Below are 21042 nucleotides of genomic sequence, written 5' to 3' on the forward strand. Positions count from 1 at the left end.
ATCATCTTTCAGGTGGTTTATTTGGTCTGGTTGACAGCTTGTAGTGTTAATACCACAAGGGCAAAGCGGGATGCAGATTACAACAAGCACTGTCACGGTGCATTGTTCTGAGAGTACAAGTTCACTTCAGCAGGTCGAATGCGAGAGGATAAGTTAACATACTGGCTTGTAGCACGAAGATGAATTCACATTTTCAAACACAAAGCAAGATACAAAGAAAGCAATGTGGAGGGATTTAACTGCTTTCCTTGCCCAAAGTATGTTTGTCAAACAGGTACTCTGCCATGCCATTCTGCGGGGCACCCATGCGACGCAGGTTGGTCACCCAGTCTGCCAGCTCTTTGATGGACTTCACCTGTTCATCCAGGTAGTGGGTTTCGATGAAATCACACAACTGCAACATTAAACCATAGTTAGATACAATTGTTTCACTCACATCTTCAGAAAGACAATTTTGCCTTCTGCCAACATCCAAACGAAAGAAATATGCAAGATTTGCACCAACACAAAGTAAAATCATTTCGAAAGCTCCCGTTTTGTTTAAGACTCACATGTGGGTCGTTGTGATCGGAGCACAGCTTATGCAAGTCCAGAAGGGACTGGTTCACACTTTTTTCAAGCTGCAGGGCAGATTCAAGGGCCTCAACACCACTGCCCCACTCATCCCGTTCAGGCTTCTGCAACACAAAGCAGAAGAAAACTATACGTTTCATTTTAAAACAGGCCTCTGACCTGAGGCAAACGGCAAGTACATTAATCTCAAGTTTGCAGTTTACTTCAGCCTCGTGGCTTGTTTGTGACCCCTTACAAAAGATAAGCAGCACTGAACACCCACACGCCCTCAGTATCTTCATTCACACTGTGCTGCACTCCCAATTTGGTCCTTGTGATAAGTGTTGAAGTAAAGGAGGGAAAACAAGACCAAAAATTGAGTCAATACCCTGACATCTTGAAGGAAGATCCTTCCACCCCGCTGGTTCTGAAGTTTCATGAGCTTCTCTGCATGCTCGCGCTCTTCGTGCGATTGGTCCCTGAAGAACTTGGCAAAGTTGTGCAAAGCCTGGTCATCCCGGTCAAAGTAGTAACCCTACAAATGGGAAAATAAAGGAGGTCTGGGTTACTAATTAACTTCAAGTTACGCAATTTCCTGGAACAGGGCTGAAATAAATGTTCTTTGGTACCAGTATTCAACTCTTCTAACAAAATAAGAATGTAACAAGAGTCTCAAAAGTTAGTTTTACTTTGGAGGATTAATTACATCACATTGTATAGTAACTTCAAGTGGTCTTGCATATATGAAACATCTACTCTTGCCGGTTAGATACTGGCTGCGTTTTGAGGGCAAGCGACAAACACTAACCTTATCTCAATGCACTTCAACCTTTGTGAAACTGCAATGCCCCCGAAAGACCAAGGCCTCAGTTGCACATTTGATGTGCTGGCAGATACCATGCGAGAATTTTTTTTTTTTTAAAGGTTACTTAAGTCTCTGAATTGATTTCAATACCTTCATCCAAACCCATTTTTTTCCTTCACCCAATCAAGCATATTTGCTGATCTCCCAAGAGGGTCCTTGAGGATAGAGATGCAGGTACATACTCACCATGGACAGATAAACATAGGAAGCATACAGCTCCAGGTTGATCTGCCTGTTGATTGCAGCCTCGCAGTCCTGATGGAAGTTTTGTCTCACCTGGGAAGTCATTGTTCTGAAATACCCCAAAATATATGTATATGAATCCATGTCATTCAAATATAGCTGTAATCCAGGAACTCTGTAGCCCGTGTAAAAGACTGGAATAAGACTGCAATATACATAAAGAAACAGCTTTTACAATCACGCTTAGTTTTTTTGCGCAGGTGTATCTAATGATGTAACCGCGTGTATTTTCTAAGCTACAGCGAACATGCGTAACCCCACGATAAATGTAATGACACGCGGACGCACATGACAATAAAATCTCAAACTACATTTTCAACATGAATTCATTTTGTTGAAAAATACGTTTCTACGATCTTGCATTTTAATATTAAATAAGCGGTTCGGATAATTGATGGATTGGATTAAAGAAAAACGTCGTCAACACGCGGCGGGAAGCTATTGAAATATGATAGCAGCAAGGCCGAGACCGCGTCAAGGCCGCACTGACGACATATAAACAATCTCCTTGTCGAAGACGACGGTCGAAAAATTAATACATGCACATTTATTAGACATGTAGAAGTGTTCTTACCTAGATTCAGAGCGGCCTTTGTTTGCGAAAAGGTCGAATTGGTTCAAAAGACGTGCGCAGTTAACAACCCGAACAGGTTAGCTTGCGAGAGAAAGCGATTTAGATCAAGTTTAACCACGACCACTGAAGGCTGTTTCTTTTTTTTCTAAAACAAATCTTGTTCTTTCGGTGGTAGTGACGAAACAGAGACAGTTGAGGTTGCCGTTCAAGCACTGTTGAAGCAGGTAACCTTTACTGTCCGCTACTGAAACGCTACTGAAGCGACTGAGCTTTTATACTTGAGCGTCATCCAGAGGGGGCGCGAAATATGACGTCACTATCCCTCCTCTTAAAGGGTGGAACCGAGGCGCAGCTGTGACGTACTGTCTTCCTTCCAAATGTTTTGATTCCTCAACAACTAGTTTATTGACGTTTGTGTTTGCAGCTGGTTCTTAAGACACATGATTTTCAGAGGTGGCAAACTAAAGTAAGAATTACTACAACAACAACAAAAGATTGGTAAAATGGGAATGGGAATTTCTCCATTGGGAGACAAATAAAGGTTTTCTTATCTCAAAAGTAGACGTAATGATTGAATTTCTTTATTTCAGTAAAATTTATGAAAAAAGAAAGAAAAACATGAAATACTCTGAATTACAAAAGTAATAAAGGACATTTACCTTTCGGCATTATGCTTTTCCGAACCGGTTGCTGTCATTGTTAATGCTGCTTGGTTTACCCTCTTTTTTGCTGCATGTCCCTATTTTTCTGAGACCCTAAAATGTCAGTGAATCAAGATCTCAGTTATGTCTACTTAATTTGTCTCTATCTACGAAAAGAAAGCAATCAGCCTATTTTGACGAAGTAGTAAATAGAATGTTGCAGACAAAATGCTAAAGTAAAGATACCTGAAAAGGCTACTTTAGTAACAAAGTTCTTGTACTTCAAATGCTGCTCAATGACAGACAGCCACTCATTGCTTCGAATGTTCATTGGTACCCTTTGTCTGTACACTGCAAAGTGGCCAGTGTTAAAAGTCCAGGAAGAGTGTGAAAATGCAGCATCATTTGCTCCCCGATTCAACGAGTCAACATGGCAACGGGGAATAACATGCCTGCGATTTTCACCTCACTAGAACTAGAAATATGAATATGCTCAGGCAGCGACTTTGAACACTTTTTCAGGAAGAAGTGCAACATCGCTGCAGCTGCCAAAGAGAAGGAGACAACATGGGAGAACATTGCTGCTCGGGTCAAAGCATAACTTTCAATGTAGTCCTTTGTGATATAAAAGGTGAAAACTGTTGCCTATTAAATTATGTATTTTGTTTCAAGGCAAATTTCACCGGGTCGCCACCTGTTAAATCCATTAGCTGGTAGCTAACAGCTAATAGTAGGTTGTGTTAAAAAAAAAGTCAAGTTCATAAAAACAAAGATTTTGTGTGATGTGAGACTGGTCCTTCATGCAAAAAAAGGTTGGGGACTAATCACAATATTTATTCTTGCCTAAGGAAAGTTGATCTAATTAATTGTATATTGGAACGTAAGATCATCAACGTCAGGCCACTAACAATTTGTCACAGTCCAAAACTCTTGAATCAATCGCTTCGTTCACCTTCAAGAAATAAATGTACAGCATTCAATGGGTATTTTTTTCTCAATCTATCAATGGCGCACCTTAACCAGGTTGTAACTGATAAGGAAAAACACTGCACAATGTAGGGAGAACAAAAGAAGGATATACAGTATGCCCAAACTCTACTATTTCCCTCATTCTGTAAGGTGCCACTAAAACCTCATGTTGAAATAAGTCAAAATTAGCTCTCATTAAGTCATTGGATAAATGGTTACAGTTGATGTAAGGTCACAGAAGATGAGGTAAATAATGGACAGAGTTTTGCTGAAGAGGGGTTTACAACACCCGTCAATGTCTCCTGACTCAGCGCAGTGTGTTTTTCCACTGATGTCACTGTGCAGTTTGGCATGAAGAAACAGCATTTATGACTCACTTCCAGCATCTGACTATTTGTTGTTCACACCTCTTAGGAAATACGGTACAGTATGTTCAGTTTCTATCTATAAACAAAGTTAATTTGTGTTGTCCTGATAGCAGGGATGGATAAACTATTATAAGGAGAAAAAAAATGAAGCAAATCTGTGGTGAAATGAACTCAATTTACGATCATTGAGGATATATACGGGTCTTTACTTTAAAAGCATGAGGATATGTGAAGGGGAGGGGAAAAAGAAAAAGAAGGAGGTAGTAAGGGAAAATACATGCACTCACATTACTCACTTTACATGCGTTTGGAATGCCTCTTCGCTTCACTTTGCCTTGTGTTAACCAGCAGCCCGGATGAGTTTGACGGCCACCAAACGTTTGTTTGTAAATGTTATTTAAAAAGAACGAATAAATCCTCCAGCGAATATGATCCAAAACAGCAGTGACCATCCGTTCCCTCACTTTCCAAACACATCATGCTATGGCCAACATGTACCAAGCCAGTGTCTTGTTTCATTTAACTGTTGGGGGAAAAAAACGAGAGAACGCCGGATGTCTCCTTGCTATCAAATGACAAAACTCCCTTCTTAACCAAGATTGTCACGAAAGTAGTTTTACTTGACCTCAAACAGACTTTTTGATGACTTCCAAACAGGCTTCCGACCTCAACACAGTACAGAAACAGCTCTTATTAAAAAAAAAAATAAAAAAATGATATAAGATTGAACACCGACGCAGAGAAGGTCTCGGTATGAGTCTTGCTGGATCTAAGCTTTTGATACAGTTGATCAGAAAATACTGCTGAGCTGTTTGGAAACTTGGCTGTGACTAAATGGAACAGTCCTGTTTAGCCACAGGACTGGCAAGCAAAAGCTCTTTGTTAGCTAGCAAGCATGGCAAAAGTAGCACCAAGCTTAAAACTTGGCTTGACCAGCTACTTACCACAAATAAGTGGTATGCATCCAGCTCAGTGAAGGTTTTTGGAACCGTCTTGTTTTTTTGATGATGCGCAAAGTGCAAACGGTGATGCGAAAAACCTCATTTCATGCCTCGCAATATTATGACATCCGTTGTTTCCATCTTTAAATCTAAGGACATTTCTTCCAATACCAATTGAAGAGCAGACACCGGTGAAAATGTCCCACTCCATAATCTGAATACTTGTCCTTTTACTTTCTCCCATCTCTGAAACCTTGTTGTTTGCTGCCCCATATGCCACCTATGCACAATGTTGCACCCAATGAATGAAGTTCATGAACTTGTTCTTATTTTGGGTGAGCATGAACTGAACATAGTGTATTTCGACTTTGTGAACGTTTCTTTGAATGAGCTCATTCTGGAGCGAATAAACGGTTTTTGAATGGCAGTTCATTTCTGTTCAAGAGTGTCAAGTGTTATCTTGTTAGATGACAAGGAGAAAACCCGGCTAAACACTTAGCAATCCTTAATGTGGAGGAAAAGGCCATGGTTTAGCAACCCCGGCCACCAACAGTCACACGACGCATAGCTCATCAAAATGTGATGCATTGTTGGAGGGAAAAAAAATCAAAACAAAGCACGATGACACACAGTAGTGCAGTGACTTTCTGTTCACAAAATATTAACAACATACAGTAGTGGTGCCACAGCCATATATTATATATATATAAAACAAAAAAAATCATCAATGAAAAAAGAGCAATGAACTAGTTTATTTTTGATGAACTTAGTTTAAAAAATAATTATGAACTATGACCTGAACTACAAATGTAGTTCATTTCAAGATTTGTGAGCTAATTTGTGTAGAAGATGAAATTTCCCAACACTGTGTTAGGAGTGGATCCCCAAAACGTAGACAAGGATAAAATTCTTTGACAAAAATGGTGATTTATTATTTTTTTTAAATGCATGACGGACAAAGTACAAATTAAGTAATTGGTACTCAGAGCCAGAATAAAAAGCACTTGCAAATGGCAAGGAGAAATAAATCACATAAATGGCATGTCATGAAAAGACAAGGTGATCCACTCACAAGAAAACACCAATGAGCACAATGGATAAAGTAACTTAACCCTACTACACAAAGAACACACTATGGTATTAACATTAGTATTCATATTAATATTATTTGACAAATCTAGACACTTGTTCAGCCCACGTGTGCGTGTCATTTTTATAAGTTACCGACCAATTTAAAGTGTTGAAAATGGCCTGCTCTTTTTGTCGTTGCAATAATTCCACTCTACCACCTCATCGATTGCACCTTGTACTTTTCTGGTAGCATTCTCCATATACTTGTTGCTCTTCCACAGTGCTCCATCGCAAACAGTGACGTCACGATATATCAAGACACCCTTGCAAAGACATCATTTATTCTCACACTATAATAATGGACTAATCATAGTACCCTGTGGTGTTCCATTATTCACCAAATGTGTATTTAATTGACCTCTCTGACCCTTATATTTTTCTAGCTGGTTATCCTAATCAGTTAGTTTCAGTGATTATAGCAATTTCCAAATATCGGTGGATGTGCTGTGATGAGGGCTAAATAGTATTGAGAAACTTTGCATGCTGCTGCTAAGACAAGTTGCGCTGGCTAAGTGGCCTTCGTCCAAAAACAAATATTTTAAATGTAAAGTTTAAATTCAAAACTTTGAATTTACACATAGGTGGCCTCACAGATTGTCTGAAAGCAAAGTACATGTAACTATCGGGCCACCGTCGTAATTATTTAACTTTCAAATAGACTGGGCCAGATTTTACGAAACAACGGGTGGGCCAGTGTTGACCGCACGGCCTAAGTTTAATGTGTCTGCTTTTGGGATGCACTAAAATGACACATTTGCATTGTTCAACATGTAATTCTGCAAGTTTTAGCAAGTGTGGCCAACAAAAGATGGCTAACGCTGACATGATCTGAACACACAACCTTCTAATCTGGAGTCAGACATGCTACCGTCGCGCCACAGAGTCGCACACTGCTGAAGTGCTCCATTGTATATTTGATCACGGTTATTATTCCAAACTAGCTACCATGGGAATCCTGCTCTGGAGGTTTTTAAACGGGTAGAAAGAAAATACAAATAAATCTAACCCATTATTTTCATTTGAATCAAACTTAGATTCATTTTTTAGGACTCAGCACCTCGACTGTGGCCAAATGCTTTGGGATCTGCTAAATTGACACAGATGAATTGTTCAACATGTAGTCATGCAAGTTTTACTTACAAAATACACCTGACCCTGACGTGATTTGAACACGCAACCTTCTGATCTGGAGTCAGACGCGCTACCGTTGCGCCACAGAGTCACACACTCAGCATCTGATATGTGTATGTTATATCGCAATTATTAGTCCAAAATTTTGGCTACCATGAAAATACTGCTCTGGACCCTGGAGGTTTCTTCATGGACGGAAAGAAAATACAAAACAATCAAATCCATGATTTTGATTTGAATAAAAATTATATACAGTATATATTTTTTGTCCTCACCGCCTCTACTGTGGCCATAATTTCAATCCCTATTATTGAGGAGTGACAACTGTCATGCAGTTTTGTCTTTGGACGAGGGCCACGAGTGGCCTTCTTCCAAAAACAAGTCAAAACCCGGAATTTCCACATTGGTGGCCTCACAGATTGGAAGTGTCGTCCACTTAACCATAAGGGTACCATACTACTTATTTCCCTTCCAAACAAACTGGGCCAGATTGTATGAAATTTCGAGTGGGCCAGTTTTGACCACAAGTCGTAAATTTGGCGTGTCTGCGAAACCGTCCGCTAAATTGACGCAGTTGCATTCTTCAACATTTCATTCTGCAAGTTTTACTTAGTACGGCCTACAAAATACACCTGACCCTGACGTGATTTGAACACGCAACCTTCTGATCTGGAGTCAGACGCGCTACCGTTGCGCCACAGAGTCACACACTCAGCATCTGATATGTGTATGTTATATCGCAATTATTAGTCCAAAATTTTGGCTACCATGAAAATACTGCTCTGGACCCTGGAGGTTTCTTCATGGACGGAAAGAAAATACAAAACAATCAAATCCATGATTTTGATTTGAATAAAAATTATTTACAGTATATATTTTTTGTCCTCACCGCCTCTACTGTGGCCATAATTTCAATCCCTATCGTTGAGGAGTGACAACTGTCATGCAGTTTTGTCTTTGGACGAGGGCCACGAGTGGCCTTCCAAAAACAAGTCAAAACCTGGAATTTCCACATTGGTGGCCTCACATATTGTCAGTGTCGTCCACTTAACCATAAGGGTACCATACTACTTATTTCCCTTCCAAACAAACTGGGCCAGATTGTATGAAATTTCGAGTGAGCCAAGTTTTGACCACAAGTCGTAAATTTGGCGTGTCTGCGAAACCGTCCGCTAAATTGACGCAGTTGCATTCTTCAACATGTCATTCTGCAAGTTTTACTTAGTACGGCCTACAAAATACACTTGACCCTAACGTGATTTGAACACGCAACCTTCTGATCTGGAGTCAGACGCGCTACCGTTGCGCCACAGAGTCACACACTCAGCATCTGATATGTGTATGTTATATCGCAATTATTAGTCCTAAATTTTGGCTACCATGAAAATACTGCTCTGGACCCTGGAGGTTTCTTCATGGACGGAAAGAAAATACAAAACAATCAAATCCATGATTTTGATTTGAATAAAAATTATATACAGTATATATTTTTTGTCCTCACCGCCTCTACTGTGGCCATAATTTCAATCCCTATTATTGAGGAGTGACAACTGTCATGCAGTTTTGTCTTTGGACGAGGGCCACGAGTGGCCTTCTTCCAAAAACAAGTCAAAACCCGGAATTTCCACATTGGTGGCCTCACAGATTGGAAGTGTCGTCCACTTAACCATAAGGGTACCATACTACTTATTTCCCTTCCAAACAAACTGGGCCAGATTGTATGAAATTTCGAGTGAGCCAAGTTTTGACCACAAGTCGTAAATTTGGCGTGTCTGCGAAACCGTCCGCTAAATTGACGCAGTTGCATTCTTCAACATGTCATTCTGCAAGTTTTACTTAGTACGGCCTACAAAATACACCTGACCCTAATGTGATTTGAACACGCAACGTTCTGATCTGGAGTCAGACGCGCTACCGTTGCGCCACAGAGTCACACACTCAGCATCTGATATGTGTATGTTATATCGCAATTATTAGTCCAAAATTTTGGCTACCATGAAAATACTGCTCTGGACCCTGGAGGTTTCTTCGTGGACGGAAAGAAAATACAAAACAATCAAATCCATGATTTTGATTTGAATAAAAATTATTTACAGTATATATTTTTTGTCCTCACCGCCTCTACTGTGGCCATAATTTCAATCCCTATCGTTGAGGAGTGACAACTGTCATGCAGTTTTGTCTTTGGACGAGGGCCACGAGTGGCCTTCCAAAAACAAGTCAAAACCTGGAATTTCCACATTGGTGGCCTCACATATTGTCAGTGTCGTCCACTTAACCATAAGGGTACCATACTACTTATTTCCCTTCCAAACAAACTGGGCCAGATTGTATGAAATTTCGAGTGGGCCAAGTTTTGACCACAAGTCGTAAATTTGGCATGTCTGCGAAACCGTCCGCTAAATTGACGCAGTTGCATTCTTCAACATGTCATTCTGCAAGTTTTACTTAGTACGGCCTACAAAATACACCTGACCCTAATGTGATTTGAACACGCAACGTTCTGATCTGGAGTCAGACGCGCTACCGTTGCGCCACAGAGTCACACACTCAGCATCTGATATGTGTATGTTATATCGCAATTATTAGTCCAAAATTTTGGCTACCATGAAAATACTGCTCTGGACCCTGGAGGTTTCTTCGTGGACGGAAAGAAAATACAAAACAATCAAATCCATGATTTTGATTTGAATAAAAATTATTTACAGTATATATTTTTTGTCCTCACCGCCTCTACTGTGGCCATAATTTCAATCCCTATCGTTGAGGAGTGACAACTGTCATGCAGTTTTGTCTTTGGACGAGGGCCACGAGTGGCCTTCCAAAAACAAGTCAAAACCTGGAATTTCCACATTGGTGGCCTCACATATTGTCAGTGTCGTCCACTTAACCATAAGGGTACCATACTACTTATTTCCCTTCCAAACAAACTGGGCCAGATTGTATGAAATTTCGAGTGGGCCAAGTTTTGACCACAAGTCGTAAATTTGGCATGTCTGCGAAACCGTCCGCTAAATTGACGCAGTTGCATTCTTCAACATGTCATTCTGCAAGTTTTACTTAGTACGGCCTACAAAATACACCTGACCCTGACGTGATTTGAACACGCAACCTTCTGATCTGGAGTCAGACGCGCTACCGTTGCGCCACAGAGTCACACACTCAGCATCTGATATGTGTATGTTATATCGCAATTATTAGTCCAAAATTTTGGCTACCATGAAAATACTGCTCTGGACCCTGGAGGTTTCTTCATGGACGGAAAGAAAATACAAAACAATCAAATCCATGATTTTGATTTGAATAAAAATTATATACAGTATATATTTTTTGTCCTCACCGCCTCTACTGTGGCCATAATTTCAATCCCTATTATTGAGGAGTGACAACTGTCATGCAGTTTTGTCTTTGGACGAGGGCCACGAGTGGCCTTCTTCCAAAAACAAGTCAAAACCCGGAATTTCCACATTGGTGGCCTCACAGATTGGAAGTGTCGTCCACTTAACCATAAGGGTACCATACTACTTATTTGCCTTCCAAACAAACTGGGCCAGATTGTATGAAATTTCGAGTGGGCCAGTTTTGACCACAAGTCGTAAATTTGGCGTGTCTGCGAAACCGTCCGCTAAATTGACGCAGTTGCATTCTTCAACATTTCATTCTGCAAGTTTTACTTAGTACGGCCTACAAAATACACCTGACCCTGACGTGATTTGAACACGCAACCTTCTGATCTGGAGTCAGACGCGCTACCATTGCGCCACAGAGTCACACACTCAGCATCTGATATGTGTATGTTATATCGCAATTATTAGTCCAAAATTTTGGCTACCATGAAAATACTGCTCTGGACCCTGGAGGTTTCTTCATGGACGGAAAGAAAATACAAAACAATCAAATCCATGATTTTGATTTGAATAAAAATTATTTACAGTATATATTTTTTGTCCTCACCGCCTCTACTGTGGCCATAATTTCAATCCCTATCGTTGAGGAGTGACAACTGTCATGCAGTTTTGTCTTTGGACGAGGGCCACGAGTGGCCTTCTTCCAAAAACAAGTCAAAACCCGGAATTTCCACATTGGTGGCCTCACATATTGTAAGTGTCGTCCACTTAACCATAAGGGTACCATACTACTTATTTCCCTTCCAAACAAACTGGGCCAGATTGTATGAAATTTCGAGTGGGCCAAGTTTTGACCACAAGTCGTAAATTTGGCGTGTCTGCGAAACCGTCCGCTAAATTGACGCAGTTGCATTCTTCAACATGTCATTCTGCAAGTTTTACTTAGTACGGCCTACAAAATACACTTGACCCTAACGTGATTTGAACACGCAACCTTCTGATCTGGAGTCAGACGCGCTACCGTTGCGCCACAGAGTCACACACTCAGCATCTGATATGTGTATGTTATATCGCAATTATTAGTCCAAAATTTTGGCTACCATGAAAATACTGCTCTGGACCCTGGAGGTTTCTTCATGGACGGAAAGAAAATACAAAACAATCAAATCCATGATTTTGATTTGAATAAAAATTATATACAGTATATATTTTTTGTCCTCACCGCCTCTACTGTGGCCATAATTTCAATCCCTATCGTTGAGGAGTGACAACTGTCATGCAGTTTTGTCTTTGGACGAGGGCCACGAGTGGCCTTCCAAAAACAAGTCAAAACCCGGAATTTCCACATTGGTGGCCTCACAGATTGGAAGTGTCGTCCACTTAACCATAAGGGTACCATACTACTTATTTCACTTTCAAACAAACTGGGCCAGATTGTATGAAACTTCGAGTGGGCCAGTTTTGACCACTGTCTGTATGTCTGAAGTGTCTGCTTTTGGGATGCGCTAAATTGACAGAGTTGCATTGTTAATTCCTCCTCTTTCATCTATAAGTGCTTCAAACAACAAAGTGTATGTAGAAAAAGGGGTTAAAATTGCACGACGGTCTGTGTCTGTGTTGAGTTGTATTGTTTTGTCATTTTATATAACCACTCTCACTGAGGACTTCTTCTCCTCCCCCTCCTCTTTCGACCAGCTCTCATCAACCCAGTCTGTCACCTGGTTCCTGCCTGTCCGTCACAACAGAGCAGGTGAGGAACCAACTGAGGAAGATGAATGTGAGGAAGGCAGCAGGTCCAGACAAGATCAGTTCCCGGCTCCTCAGGACCTGCTCTGACCAGCTGTGTGACATTGTCCAGCACATGTTCAACCTGAGCCTGAAGCTGGGCAGAGCTCCAAAGCTGTGGAAAACTTCGTGCCTGGTCCCAGTGCCCAAGACCCCCCATCCTAAGGAGCTGAACAGCTACAGACCGGTGGCGCTGACGTCTCATCTGATGAAGACGCTGGAGAGACTCGTCCTCGCCCACCTTCGACCGCTGGTGAGCCCGGCACTGGACCCGCTGCAGTTTGCCTATCAGCCTGGCATCGGCGTGGAAGACGCCATTATCTACCTCCTCCACTCAGTGCTGTCACACTTGGAGAAGGCTGGGAGCACTGTGAGAATCATGTTCTTTGATTTCTCCAGTGCCTTCAACACCATCCAGCCCAACTTGCTGGGAGGCAAACTGCAGGACGCCGGAGTGGACCACCATCTCACAGCATGGATCACTGACTACCTCACAAATCGGCCGCAGTACGTGAGGTTGCAGAGCTGTGAGTCGGACAGGCTTCTCTGCAGCACTGGAGCGCCGCAGGGGACTGTTCTGGCTCCATTCCTGTTCATCCTCTACACCTCGGACTTCAGACACGCCACTCCAACCTGCCACCTTCAGAAGTTCTCCGATGACTCTGCGATTGTTGGCCTCATTACAGAGGGGGACGATCGGGATTACAGGGGAATGACGAAGGACTTTGTGGACTGGTGCCAGCAGAATCTCCTCCAGATCAACCCTAGGAAAACTAAGGAGTTGGTTGTGGATTTCTGCAGGAAACAGTCCTCACCGGCACCGATGAACATCCAGGGTATGGACATAGAGAGGGTGACCTCCTACAAGTACCTAGGTGTTCTTCTGAACAACAAACTGGACTGGTCTACAAACACGGACAACCTGATTAGGAAAGGACAGAGCCGACTCTTCCTACTCAGGAAACTGAGGTCTTTTGGGGTTCAGGGGTCGCTCCTTAAGACTTTCTATAACTCGGTGGTGGCCTCGGCCATCCATTATGGCATTGTCTGCTGGTCAGGCAGCATCTCAGCCCGGGACAGAAAGAGACTGGAGCGACTGGTCAGGAAGGCCAGTTCTGTCCTGGGTTGCTCCCTTGACACTCTGGAGGAGGTGGGCAACAGAAGGATGCTAACTAAGCTAAAAGCTATGATGGACAGTCCCTCCCATCCTCTCCAGCCCGCCCTGACAGCACTAGGTAGCTCCTTCAGCCAGAGACTGTTACACCCGCGCTGCAAGAAGGAGAGATACAGACGCTCGTTCCTACCAACTGCTATCAGGCTGCTGAATAAAAAATAGCAACAATAATATTTAATAATTGAATGATGTGGAAAACAACTGTAAATAGCACTGTGATTTATCCATTTTGTATTTATATTGCACTTAATTGGACGGTGTTTGTTTGTTTTTTCTTCTTCTTTCTGTCTACATTCTTGCTGCTGGAGGCTGTAAATTTCCCCAGTGTGGGACTAATAAAGGATATCATATCTTATATTAAGTGTTCTTTTGATGGTGGCGCGGGTACCCGCAGCGGCTCCTCTCTCTCGTGAGGAAAGAAACGTCATCTGTCCGGTATGTTGCACATTTGACAATAAAGTTGACTTGAAATTAAACATGAAATTCCGCAAGTTTTGGCTGACAAAATTTGTCTGACCCTGACGTGATTTGAACACGCAACCTTCTGATCTGGAGTCAGACGCGCTACCGTTGCGCCACAGAGTCACACGAGCAGTTCAGAATCCGTCATATATTGTATCAGATTTACTATTCCAAACGCTCAAAATACTGGAGGTTACCTAATGGGCAGAAAGAAATCCAAATAAATCAAATCGGTTATTTTGATTTGAATCAAACCTATTTATTTTTTAGTCGTCACCGCCTCTACGGGGGCTATAATTTCACTCGCTATCATTGAGGAGTTTTGCAGTGCTCTGTAGACGTCTATTGGATAGCACGGTCGTGCCCAAGGAAGTGAGCCAGCACCCCATACAACATTGACGTCTTCTGATCTGTCGCGATGCAATCCTGTAGTTGCAAATCTCCATCCGAACCTCTTATCCTGACTAAGGTCCCTGGCGTGCTGTAACCGATTCCAGGTGTCTTTCGGCAGCAGGTCCATACTGAAATGGTTACCATCCAATCACAGGGCATAGTGACAAATATTTGCCCTTGAAATAAGGCTCTCCAAGCAAAATTTAAAAACGTTAAAGTATGTTTTAAACATTCAAGGATGTTTTACTACCACCTTGTGGACAAAGGTATAGGTGGAACTTGGAGTTCATAAAGTGACTTACACTAGAATAACCCCAAAATGTACACTATAATAATGCTCTGCTTTCTCAAGAGCCACCTAACAGAAATAGTTCCCAATTAGTGTAATACTCCTATAAGCGCTATCATGCAAGGAACAAGAGGAGAGAAATATTTGTTTTAAATCGCTGTAGCTGGAGATTTTTAGAAAATCCTCCCTCTTACACGTTTTCTTTGAACATTTACTGGTACACACATATTTTCCAACCATTTTCTAAAACCCTTTTCCTCATTAGTCAGATCGTAGGCAAGCTAGAGCCTATCGCAGAGGAGTTTGAGCAGAGTACTCCCTGGACCGGTCACTAGCCATGGGGCACACACAGGGACCATTCACACACACCCCTGTAGAACCCAACAAGGCCACAGTCAGGATCGAGGCAATGTTTAAACCCACGACCGCTTGTACACGACCGCAGTGTTCATATACCTTTTTTGGGTAACAGAATTATTTTAAGGGTGGCTCGGTGGTCGACTGGTTGGTGCGTTGGCCTCATAGTGTAGCGGTCCAGGGTTCAATTCCGGATCCGGCCTCCATGGGTTTTATTCAGGTACTCCAGTTTTCCTCCCACATTCCAAAAACATCCATGGCAGGCTAATGGAACACTTTAAATTGTCCCTTGGTGTGAGTGTGAGCGCGGATGGTTGTTTGTTTATGTGTGCCCTGCGATTGGCTAGCAACCAGTTCAGGGTGTACCCTGCCTATGGCCCTAAGACATCTGGGATCGGCTCCAGCACCCCCCTTGTGACGATAAAGTGGATCAGAAAATGGATAGATGGAAAATCAGTTACTCCCAAATTATGATGCCAGATGGCTAGGAGTGAACCATTGAACTGCCCTCCCAGACAATTACATTATACATAAGATTCTTGACTTTGTACACTTCCTGAATTAATATTTGATCCCACATTTTTGACACAAGGATCTTTTTGTTATGCAATTTCTAAACTATAAGAACAAGAGGTTTTGTTTTAAAACACTTTTTATTCCATACAGAGCTCTTTTAGTCAAAAAGACCGAATCCCATGTCATCATCGGATTCTTCAGACTCTTCCTTCTTCTCCTCCTTCTTCTTTTCTTCAGCTGGAAAAGTAAAACAAAGAAACAGTTGAGTCTTGTTATGTTGTGATTATGCAGGCCATCAAAAACACGAAGAACTGTCCAGGTAGCTAACATGCCAAGTAGAAAGCAAAAGTCCAGAGCGCCAAAAGCGAAAAGAGGTGGAAATCTTTTGACGCTCACCTGCAGCAGGCGCAGAAGCTCCTCCTGAACCAGCAGCTGCAGAGGTGGCCACTGCTACAGCACCGCCTGCTGGCATGCTGGCGAGTTTGCACATACCTTGAAGAGACAAGACAAGAATTAAAACTGAGGGCGTCGATAATTTTAGCATGAGGCTGGGGGTGGGGGGGGGGGGGTAAATAAATAAATTGCCATTAGTTTAAGGTGACCATTCAACTTTGACTCCCTTTTGGTTTATGTGTCAATTGTACTATATAACTTCAATCGAGAGCGACGGTTGGGCTTCAGCGATCAAATATTTGATCGTTTCAGGCTTCCACAGAGCCTGCTGATGAGCTGATTGTTGAATCAGGTGTCTTGAAGTAGAGAAAGATCTAAAACAGGCAGCATATGGCTTCCGAGGAACCGGCGTTCCATACCCCTGGTGTACAGTGCATGTAAAATTAGCAGGTACCCGAGGCAGAAAAAAAGGCCTTGAGCATTGTGTTGGACCGAGGTACCCCATTACTCCAGGACCTGTTTTAGCCCCAAGTCACAGGTGTCAAAGTAAAGGCCTAGGGGCCAGATCTGGCCCGCCACATCATTTTATGTGGCCCGCGAAAGCAATTCAAGCAGGTCAACTTCCATGACGCTTGCTAAAGTCTGAACCAAAATTTCAAATTGTCATATAGAAAGTAATAATTACAATGTTCGAACAATCCATTATTCTTTACCCCTGATGTCAAAACTAGTTATCCATCTATTTGTTGTTTGCTGTGTATACAATATGTGGAGGTGGTGAAACATTTATATGGTTTCACAAAATTCACAGTCAGAACGGCTCTCCAAGGGAAACTGTAAGTAGAATGTGGCCCACGACAAAAATGAGTTTGACACCCCTGCCCTAAGTAATAGACAGACAAGAGCATGAAGCATGCACATTTTGGCTTTTAATTGGAGAACTCTGCAAACAAGAATGCAAACAAGTGCTAAGGAAAACTTTCAAAAGTGTGTTTTAATGTTTTAAGGGTGTTTTAACACATTTAAATGTGCTTTGTTAAGTTGTTCAAATCCTTTACAAGAGGTAAAACTATTTTTAAAAATGCATCTCACAATATTACATTTTCACTTCATGTGGGTGGGTCTGGAATTCGCAATAAGGAATTCACTGTACAATGGCTGCCTTTAGCTAGTGAACTACATCACAATATTGCAATGTTTTCCCAGTTATCGCTGTATATCGTGCAATTTTTGACTTGCCACAGTGACATGAAACAGTGACACTCACCAGCAGCAATCACATCATTCACTTTCTTGCCTTTGAGCTCAGCGAGGACCTGTTGAAGGTAAATGGCATTTGTGAAAGTCACTCAAGTAAAAAGAGAGAGAGAGAAAAAAAGATGTTGATATGTGCAGGAAGCTTTGAAACACCAGAACAGGTACCTTTTCCAAACGGGTGTCATCAGCCTCAATGCCAACACTTTCCAGGATCTTCTTGATGTGTTTAGCATCTGGATTATCATTGCCGCCAAGGGCAGATAGCAGGTAAGCAGCTACGTAACGCATTCTGTAAAAAGGAATTTGAACAAATATTGGGATCATTGTAAAAGCAACTAGGATTGTAAGCATTCTTATTTTAACTTAAGGTTATTATCACAGGAATGAGCTTTAACACAGTAGCAGTGGTTGTTTTGCCGTAACCAGCAACTCTATTTTATTAGCTAGAAGAGGTTTTATTTTAAAATACTTTTTATTTTATATACCAGATGGAGCGCGTGTTTTGCCGTTATTGGCTCTGATTATTTTTGCTGTGAATGGTGCTGATTGGTCAATTGCTGCAGGGAGGAATTATGGGCCTGCCATAACTCGGCTATTTCAACACGAGTAGTTTTATAGCATTTTGTGTAGGCTGCTACGTGACGGTTCTACTGGCTTCCAGATTCACTGGCTCCCGATTCCTGCTGTGGGGATTAGGGCAATGTCCAGTAACTTTATGTGTTTCCTAATCATAACCGTACCTTATTTTTGTAAATAAAATATATAATAATAACAATAATAATAATGGGTTACATTCTTGAACTTTTATTAATTGTAACTCCAACCTCATTTTTTAAGATTGTTTTTACCTGTTTTTATTGTGAACCCCTTAATTCTCTTTAGCCTAACTTTTTACTTTTGTGGGCCTTAATCATTTTACCACATGTTTTACAAGCTATATCGAAATTGTTGAAGCGCTTAATTGTTCAATTCTTCAATGAATACATGAAACGAACCTGCTTGCTTACAATTAACTGGCTGCAAGACATCGTAAAAAATCATATCTTACCGCGCGGGATTCGAACCCGTGACACGAAGCACTAAAAGAGCATCTTCGGGGAGACGCCTATAACCACACCACTACTAGCCGGCACAGGGTGAAAGACGCAAAACGTGTATTTGTAGTTTTTACGGAAATCCCAGTAAAACGCGAGGTCACGACTTGCCGGTCGCGGCAACATAACCACTGGGAATATTGTAGTTCTTGGCTGCCAGGCACTTTCTGCGAGGTTGTTTGAAGTGAAGATTGTCGCTGCCAATGCTTTTTTTTTCTTCATCAAATCAGCAAAGCCAAGGCAATATTTATTTATTCGTAGAGTCGATATTTTTTGCACATAAGAGACAACTTGTTGAAATGAGTCAGTCAAAGTGGCTGTTCATATGTCGCAGTCGGATACCATGTGGCGGTTCTCTTCGGTCCCGCTAATACAGACCGCTAACAAGTTTTAAACCTTAATCTCAACAAGACACGTCCTAATCAGCCAGATATTTGTAATCGTATATTTAATGTGCCACGTGGTTCATTTGACCACCTACTAAAGGAATAAAAAACGTATTTAAAAGGCCACTCACTTGAGCGAGAAAGTCGAACGCGTGCTCACTAATGGTTAGCACAGAAGGAAAGGAAATTACGTCACACACCCAAAACGGACGCGCATTCTTTTCTTCTTCGTTTTGTGTTTAGCTTCTGTTCAAGCGACATCTGCTGTCGCATCCTACCATGGGCATGATACATCTTTCTGGAAGGGTGTTTTGTGTTGTTGTTGTGGTTGTTCTTGGATCAAACAATAAAGCCTACGTGGCAGATCTAACAGTTTTCCCTGAGAGGGTGAACGGGTGCCAGGAGCTTGAGTTTGGAGTGCGGAGGTTAGAAACCGTCCCCACACAAGCACACAAACGCAAGCACGTCAGAGGTTTCATTATCTGCGTTCACTGGCAAGTTTCAAGCGTGTCACGTCAGCGTGACTATAACATTAGTTTAACCCTCCTGTTGTCCTCATGTCCTTTACACACCCTGTGTCCTCCGGGTCAAAATGACCCATCTTCACTAAACCCCCCAAATAAGCAGCTAAATTGAATTTTAAACACCAAATTTCATATTACTTGAAGAAACAAATTGTCCTTCACCACATTATGTGTGATATAGTTCTCCCTCTTCACTTGGATTTCTATAGCTTAAGAAAAGGAAAAAAATGTGCGAAAATTAGTTATGGATGCATTTGTATTCATTCCAATGACTAAAGTTTCTTTCTTGTTTTTCCTCCAGTAAACTATTTAGGACAATACAATGCAAGACAAAAATATGAAAAATAAGATAACCCATTCAACTAATTAGCACATGTAGCACAGTATGCAAGTGCACAGCCTTTGCAGATATATTTCTTTCACCTATAGCACACAGTATGTGTTTTACAGTCCTTCTTTTGAGGGTAGAACTGGCATTTCTTCTTCTTACTTGCCCTCGCTGGGGAAGTGGCTGTGGAAGGTGGATCATCAGGTTTCTCAGGAGCTCCTGTACGTTTTGTTCTGCATGCCTGCCTTTGTTGGTTGTATGCTGCTGAGGGCCATGTTATTTTGCCATTTTTTGAAAGGAAAGTCTTTCTTTCAGCTTCAGGGATTTCTTCTTGTTCTGAAGATGATTCATCATACTCTGGGTTATATTCCTCCCCATCTTCTTCTGATGCATCCTCTACTTCCTCTTCTGAATCAGTTGTCTTGCTGGACAGCAGAAATAATCAGCTCTAGAGCCTCTTCAATGTCATAACGCACACTCATGGCGTCAGCACAGAGAGAATTCGGAGTCCTGTCATCTGTAGCACCTTTATAACCCCTTGAAATCCACAAAAAAGAGTTCTGCCATCTACGAGAACGCCACCTATCTTGTCTTGTTTATGTCTGCGACTGTCTTGTTCACGTGTTCTACGAATTGATCTGAGACACAACTAAAACATTGAAACATTCTATGGTGTGTAAATAACTTTGTGACCTTGATTTCAACCCTATTTGCCTCATGGGTCATTTTGACCCGAAGACCACCTTTGAACTTTTTTTTGTACAGCTTCCATGGAAATGTGAATAAAAACAACGTTTCAATTTTCCTGCAGTTGGGGCCAATCTAGGAAAAGTCATAAAATTTCAAGTTAAAAAAATATTATTTAGGGTTTTTTTTGGGGCGTTTTTAACACAGCGACGGGTCATTTTGACTCGAGGACAACAGGAGGGTTAATGTCGCGCACAAACTCAGTCTCTGTAGGCAAAGCCATCATTGTCATCAATTACAAACAGGGATGAGATTTTTCCGCTTTTTTTCCAGTCAAAATAGACCTATTTTATATTGTTCCAAATCCGTAAAATGAAGAGAAAATAAAGTATTCTACCTCATGAAACTGTATATTGTTGTATATACTGTAGATAGACATCCACTTTATATAATAAAATACATTCATAACCCAAATATAGTAAACTGTGTGGGACTTCACTATCACTGTATGAGGTAAGAATCAACAGCTTTTTTAAAAATCACATTTACACAACACTTTATGAATACAAGTAATGAACAAATCTTAAATATGGTAGGGAATGTGTTTCCTTTTTTAGTTTTGATTTTGAGCAGCA

The 21042-nt window shown here is 41.6% G+C and overlaps 2 protein-coding genes and 9 non-coding genes across 12 annotated transcripts; all 11 read right to left on the reverse strand.

Annotated features, from left to right (window-relative positions):
* Position 1: 1 nt before the first annotated feature.
* LOC147207283 (ferritin, heavy subunit) lies at positions 2-2488 on the reverse strand. Its single transcript, XM_086106381.1, has 5 exons — positions 2235-2488; positions 1604-1709; positions 941-1087; positions 552-677; positions 2-394 (listed from the first exon to the last, which is right to left on the reverse strand). Exons 2-5 carry the CDS (start codon positions 1703-1705, stop codon positions 236-238), a joined length of 534 nt encoding a protein of 177 aa, XP_085962507.1. The 5' UTR covers positions 1706-1709; positions 2235-2488; the 3' UTR covers positions 2-235.
* Positions 2489-7434: 4946 nt separating this feature from the next.
* Positions 7435-7506, reverse strand: trnaw-cca (transfer RNA tryptophan (anticodon CCA)). Its single transcript has one exon. It is a non-coding gene; the product is annotated as a tRNA-Trp (tRNA).
* Positions 7507-8048: 542 nt separating this feature from the next.
* Positions 8049-8120, reverse strand: trnaw-cca (transfer RNA tryptophan (anticodon CCA)). Its single transcript has one exon. It is a non-coding gene; the product is annotated as a tRNA-Trp (tRNA).
* Positions 8121-8660: 540 nt separating this feature from the next.
* trnaw-cca (transfer RNA tryptophan (anticodon CCA)) lies at positions 8661-8732 on the reverse strand. The gene has a single exon. It is a non-coding gene; the product is annotated as a tRNA-Trp (tRNA).
* Positions 8733-9275: 543 nt separating this feature from the next.
* On the reverse strand, positions 9276-9347 carry trnaw-cca (transfer RNA tryptophan (anticodon CCA)). The gene has a single exon. It is a non-coding gene; the product is annotated as a tRNA-Trp (tRNA).
* Positions 9348-9887: 540 nt separating this feature from the next.
* Positions 9888-9959, reverse strand: trnaw-cca (transfer RNA tryptophan (anticodon CCA)). The gene has a single exon. It is a non-coding gene; the product is annotated as a tRNA-Trp (tRNA).
* Positions 9960-10499: 540 nt separating this feature from the next.
* On the reverse strand, positions 10500-10571 carry trnaw-cca (transfer RNA tryptophan (anticodon CCA)). The gene has a single exon. It is a non-coding gene; the product is annotated as a tRNA-Trp (tRNA).
* Positions 10572-11113: 542 nt separating this feature from the next.
* Positions 11114-11185, reverse strand: trnaw-cca (transfer RNA tryptophan (anticodon CCA)). Its single transcript has one exon. It is a non-coding gene; the product is annotated as a tRNA-Trp (tRNA).
* A 543-nt stretch (positions 11186-11728) lies between these two features.
* On the reverse strand, positions 11729-11800 carry trnaw-cca (transfer RNA tryptophan (anticodon CCA)). The gene has a single exon. It is a non-coding gene; the product is annotated as a tRNA-Trp (tRNA).
* A 2434-nt stretch (positions 11801-14234) lies between these two features.
* On the reverse strand, positions 14235-14306 carry trnaw-cca (transfer RNA tryptophan (anticodon CCA)). The gene has a single exon. It is a non-coding gene; the product is annotated as a tRNA-Trp (tRNA).
* A 1550-nt stretch (positions 14307-15856) lies between these two features.
* LOC147207293 (large ribosomal subunit protein P2-like) lies at positions 15857-19079 on the reverse strand. 2 transcript variants are annotated; one of them, XM_086107572.1, is made up of 5 exons: positions 19000-19079; positions 17554-17677; positions 17399-17447; positions 16135-16230; positions 15857-15975 (listed from the first exon to the last, which is right to left on the reverse strand). In XM_086107572.1, exons 2-5 carry the CDS (start codon positions 17674-17676, stop codon positions 15896-15898), a joined length of 348 nt encoding a protein of 115 aa, XP_085963698.1. In that variant the 5' UTR covers position 17677; positions 19000-19079; the 3' UTR covers positions 15857-15895. The 2 variants fall into 2 exon arrangements, with proteins under 2 accessions (XP_085963698.1, XP_085963697.1); XM_086107571.1 differs by lacking the exon at positions 19000-19079 and having other exon boundaries at positions 17554-17727.
* Between the last annotated feature and the right edge of the window lie 1963 nt (positions 19080-21042).

Source organism: Hippocampus guttulatus, chromosome 3, assembly GCF_054856545.1.
Source record: "Hippocampus guttulatus isolate MCC_2025c chromosome 3, RoL_Hgut_1.0, whole genome shotgun sequence".
NCBI lineage: Eukaryota > Metazoa > Chordata > Actinopteri > Syngnathiformes > Syngnathidae > Hippocampus > Hippocampus guttulatus.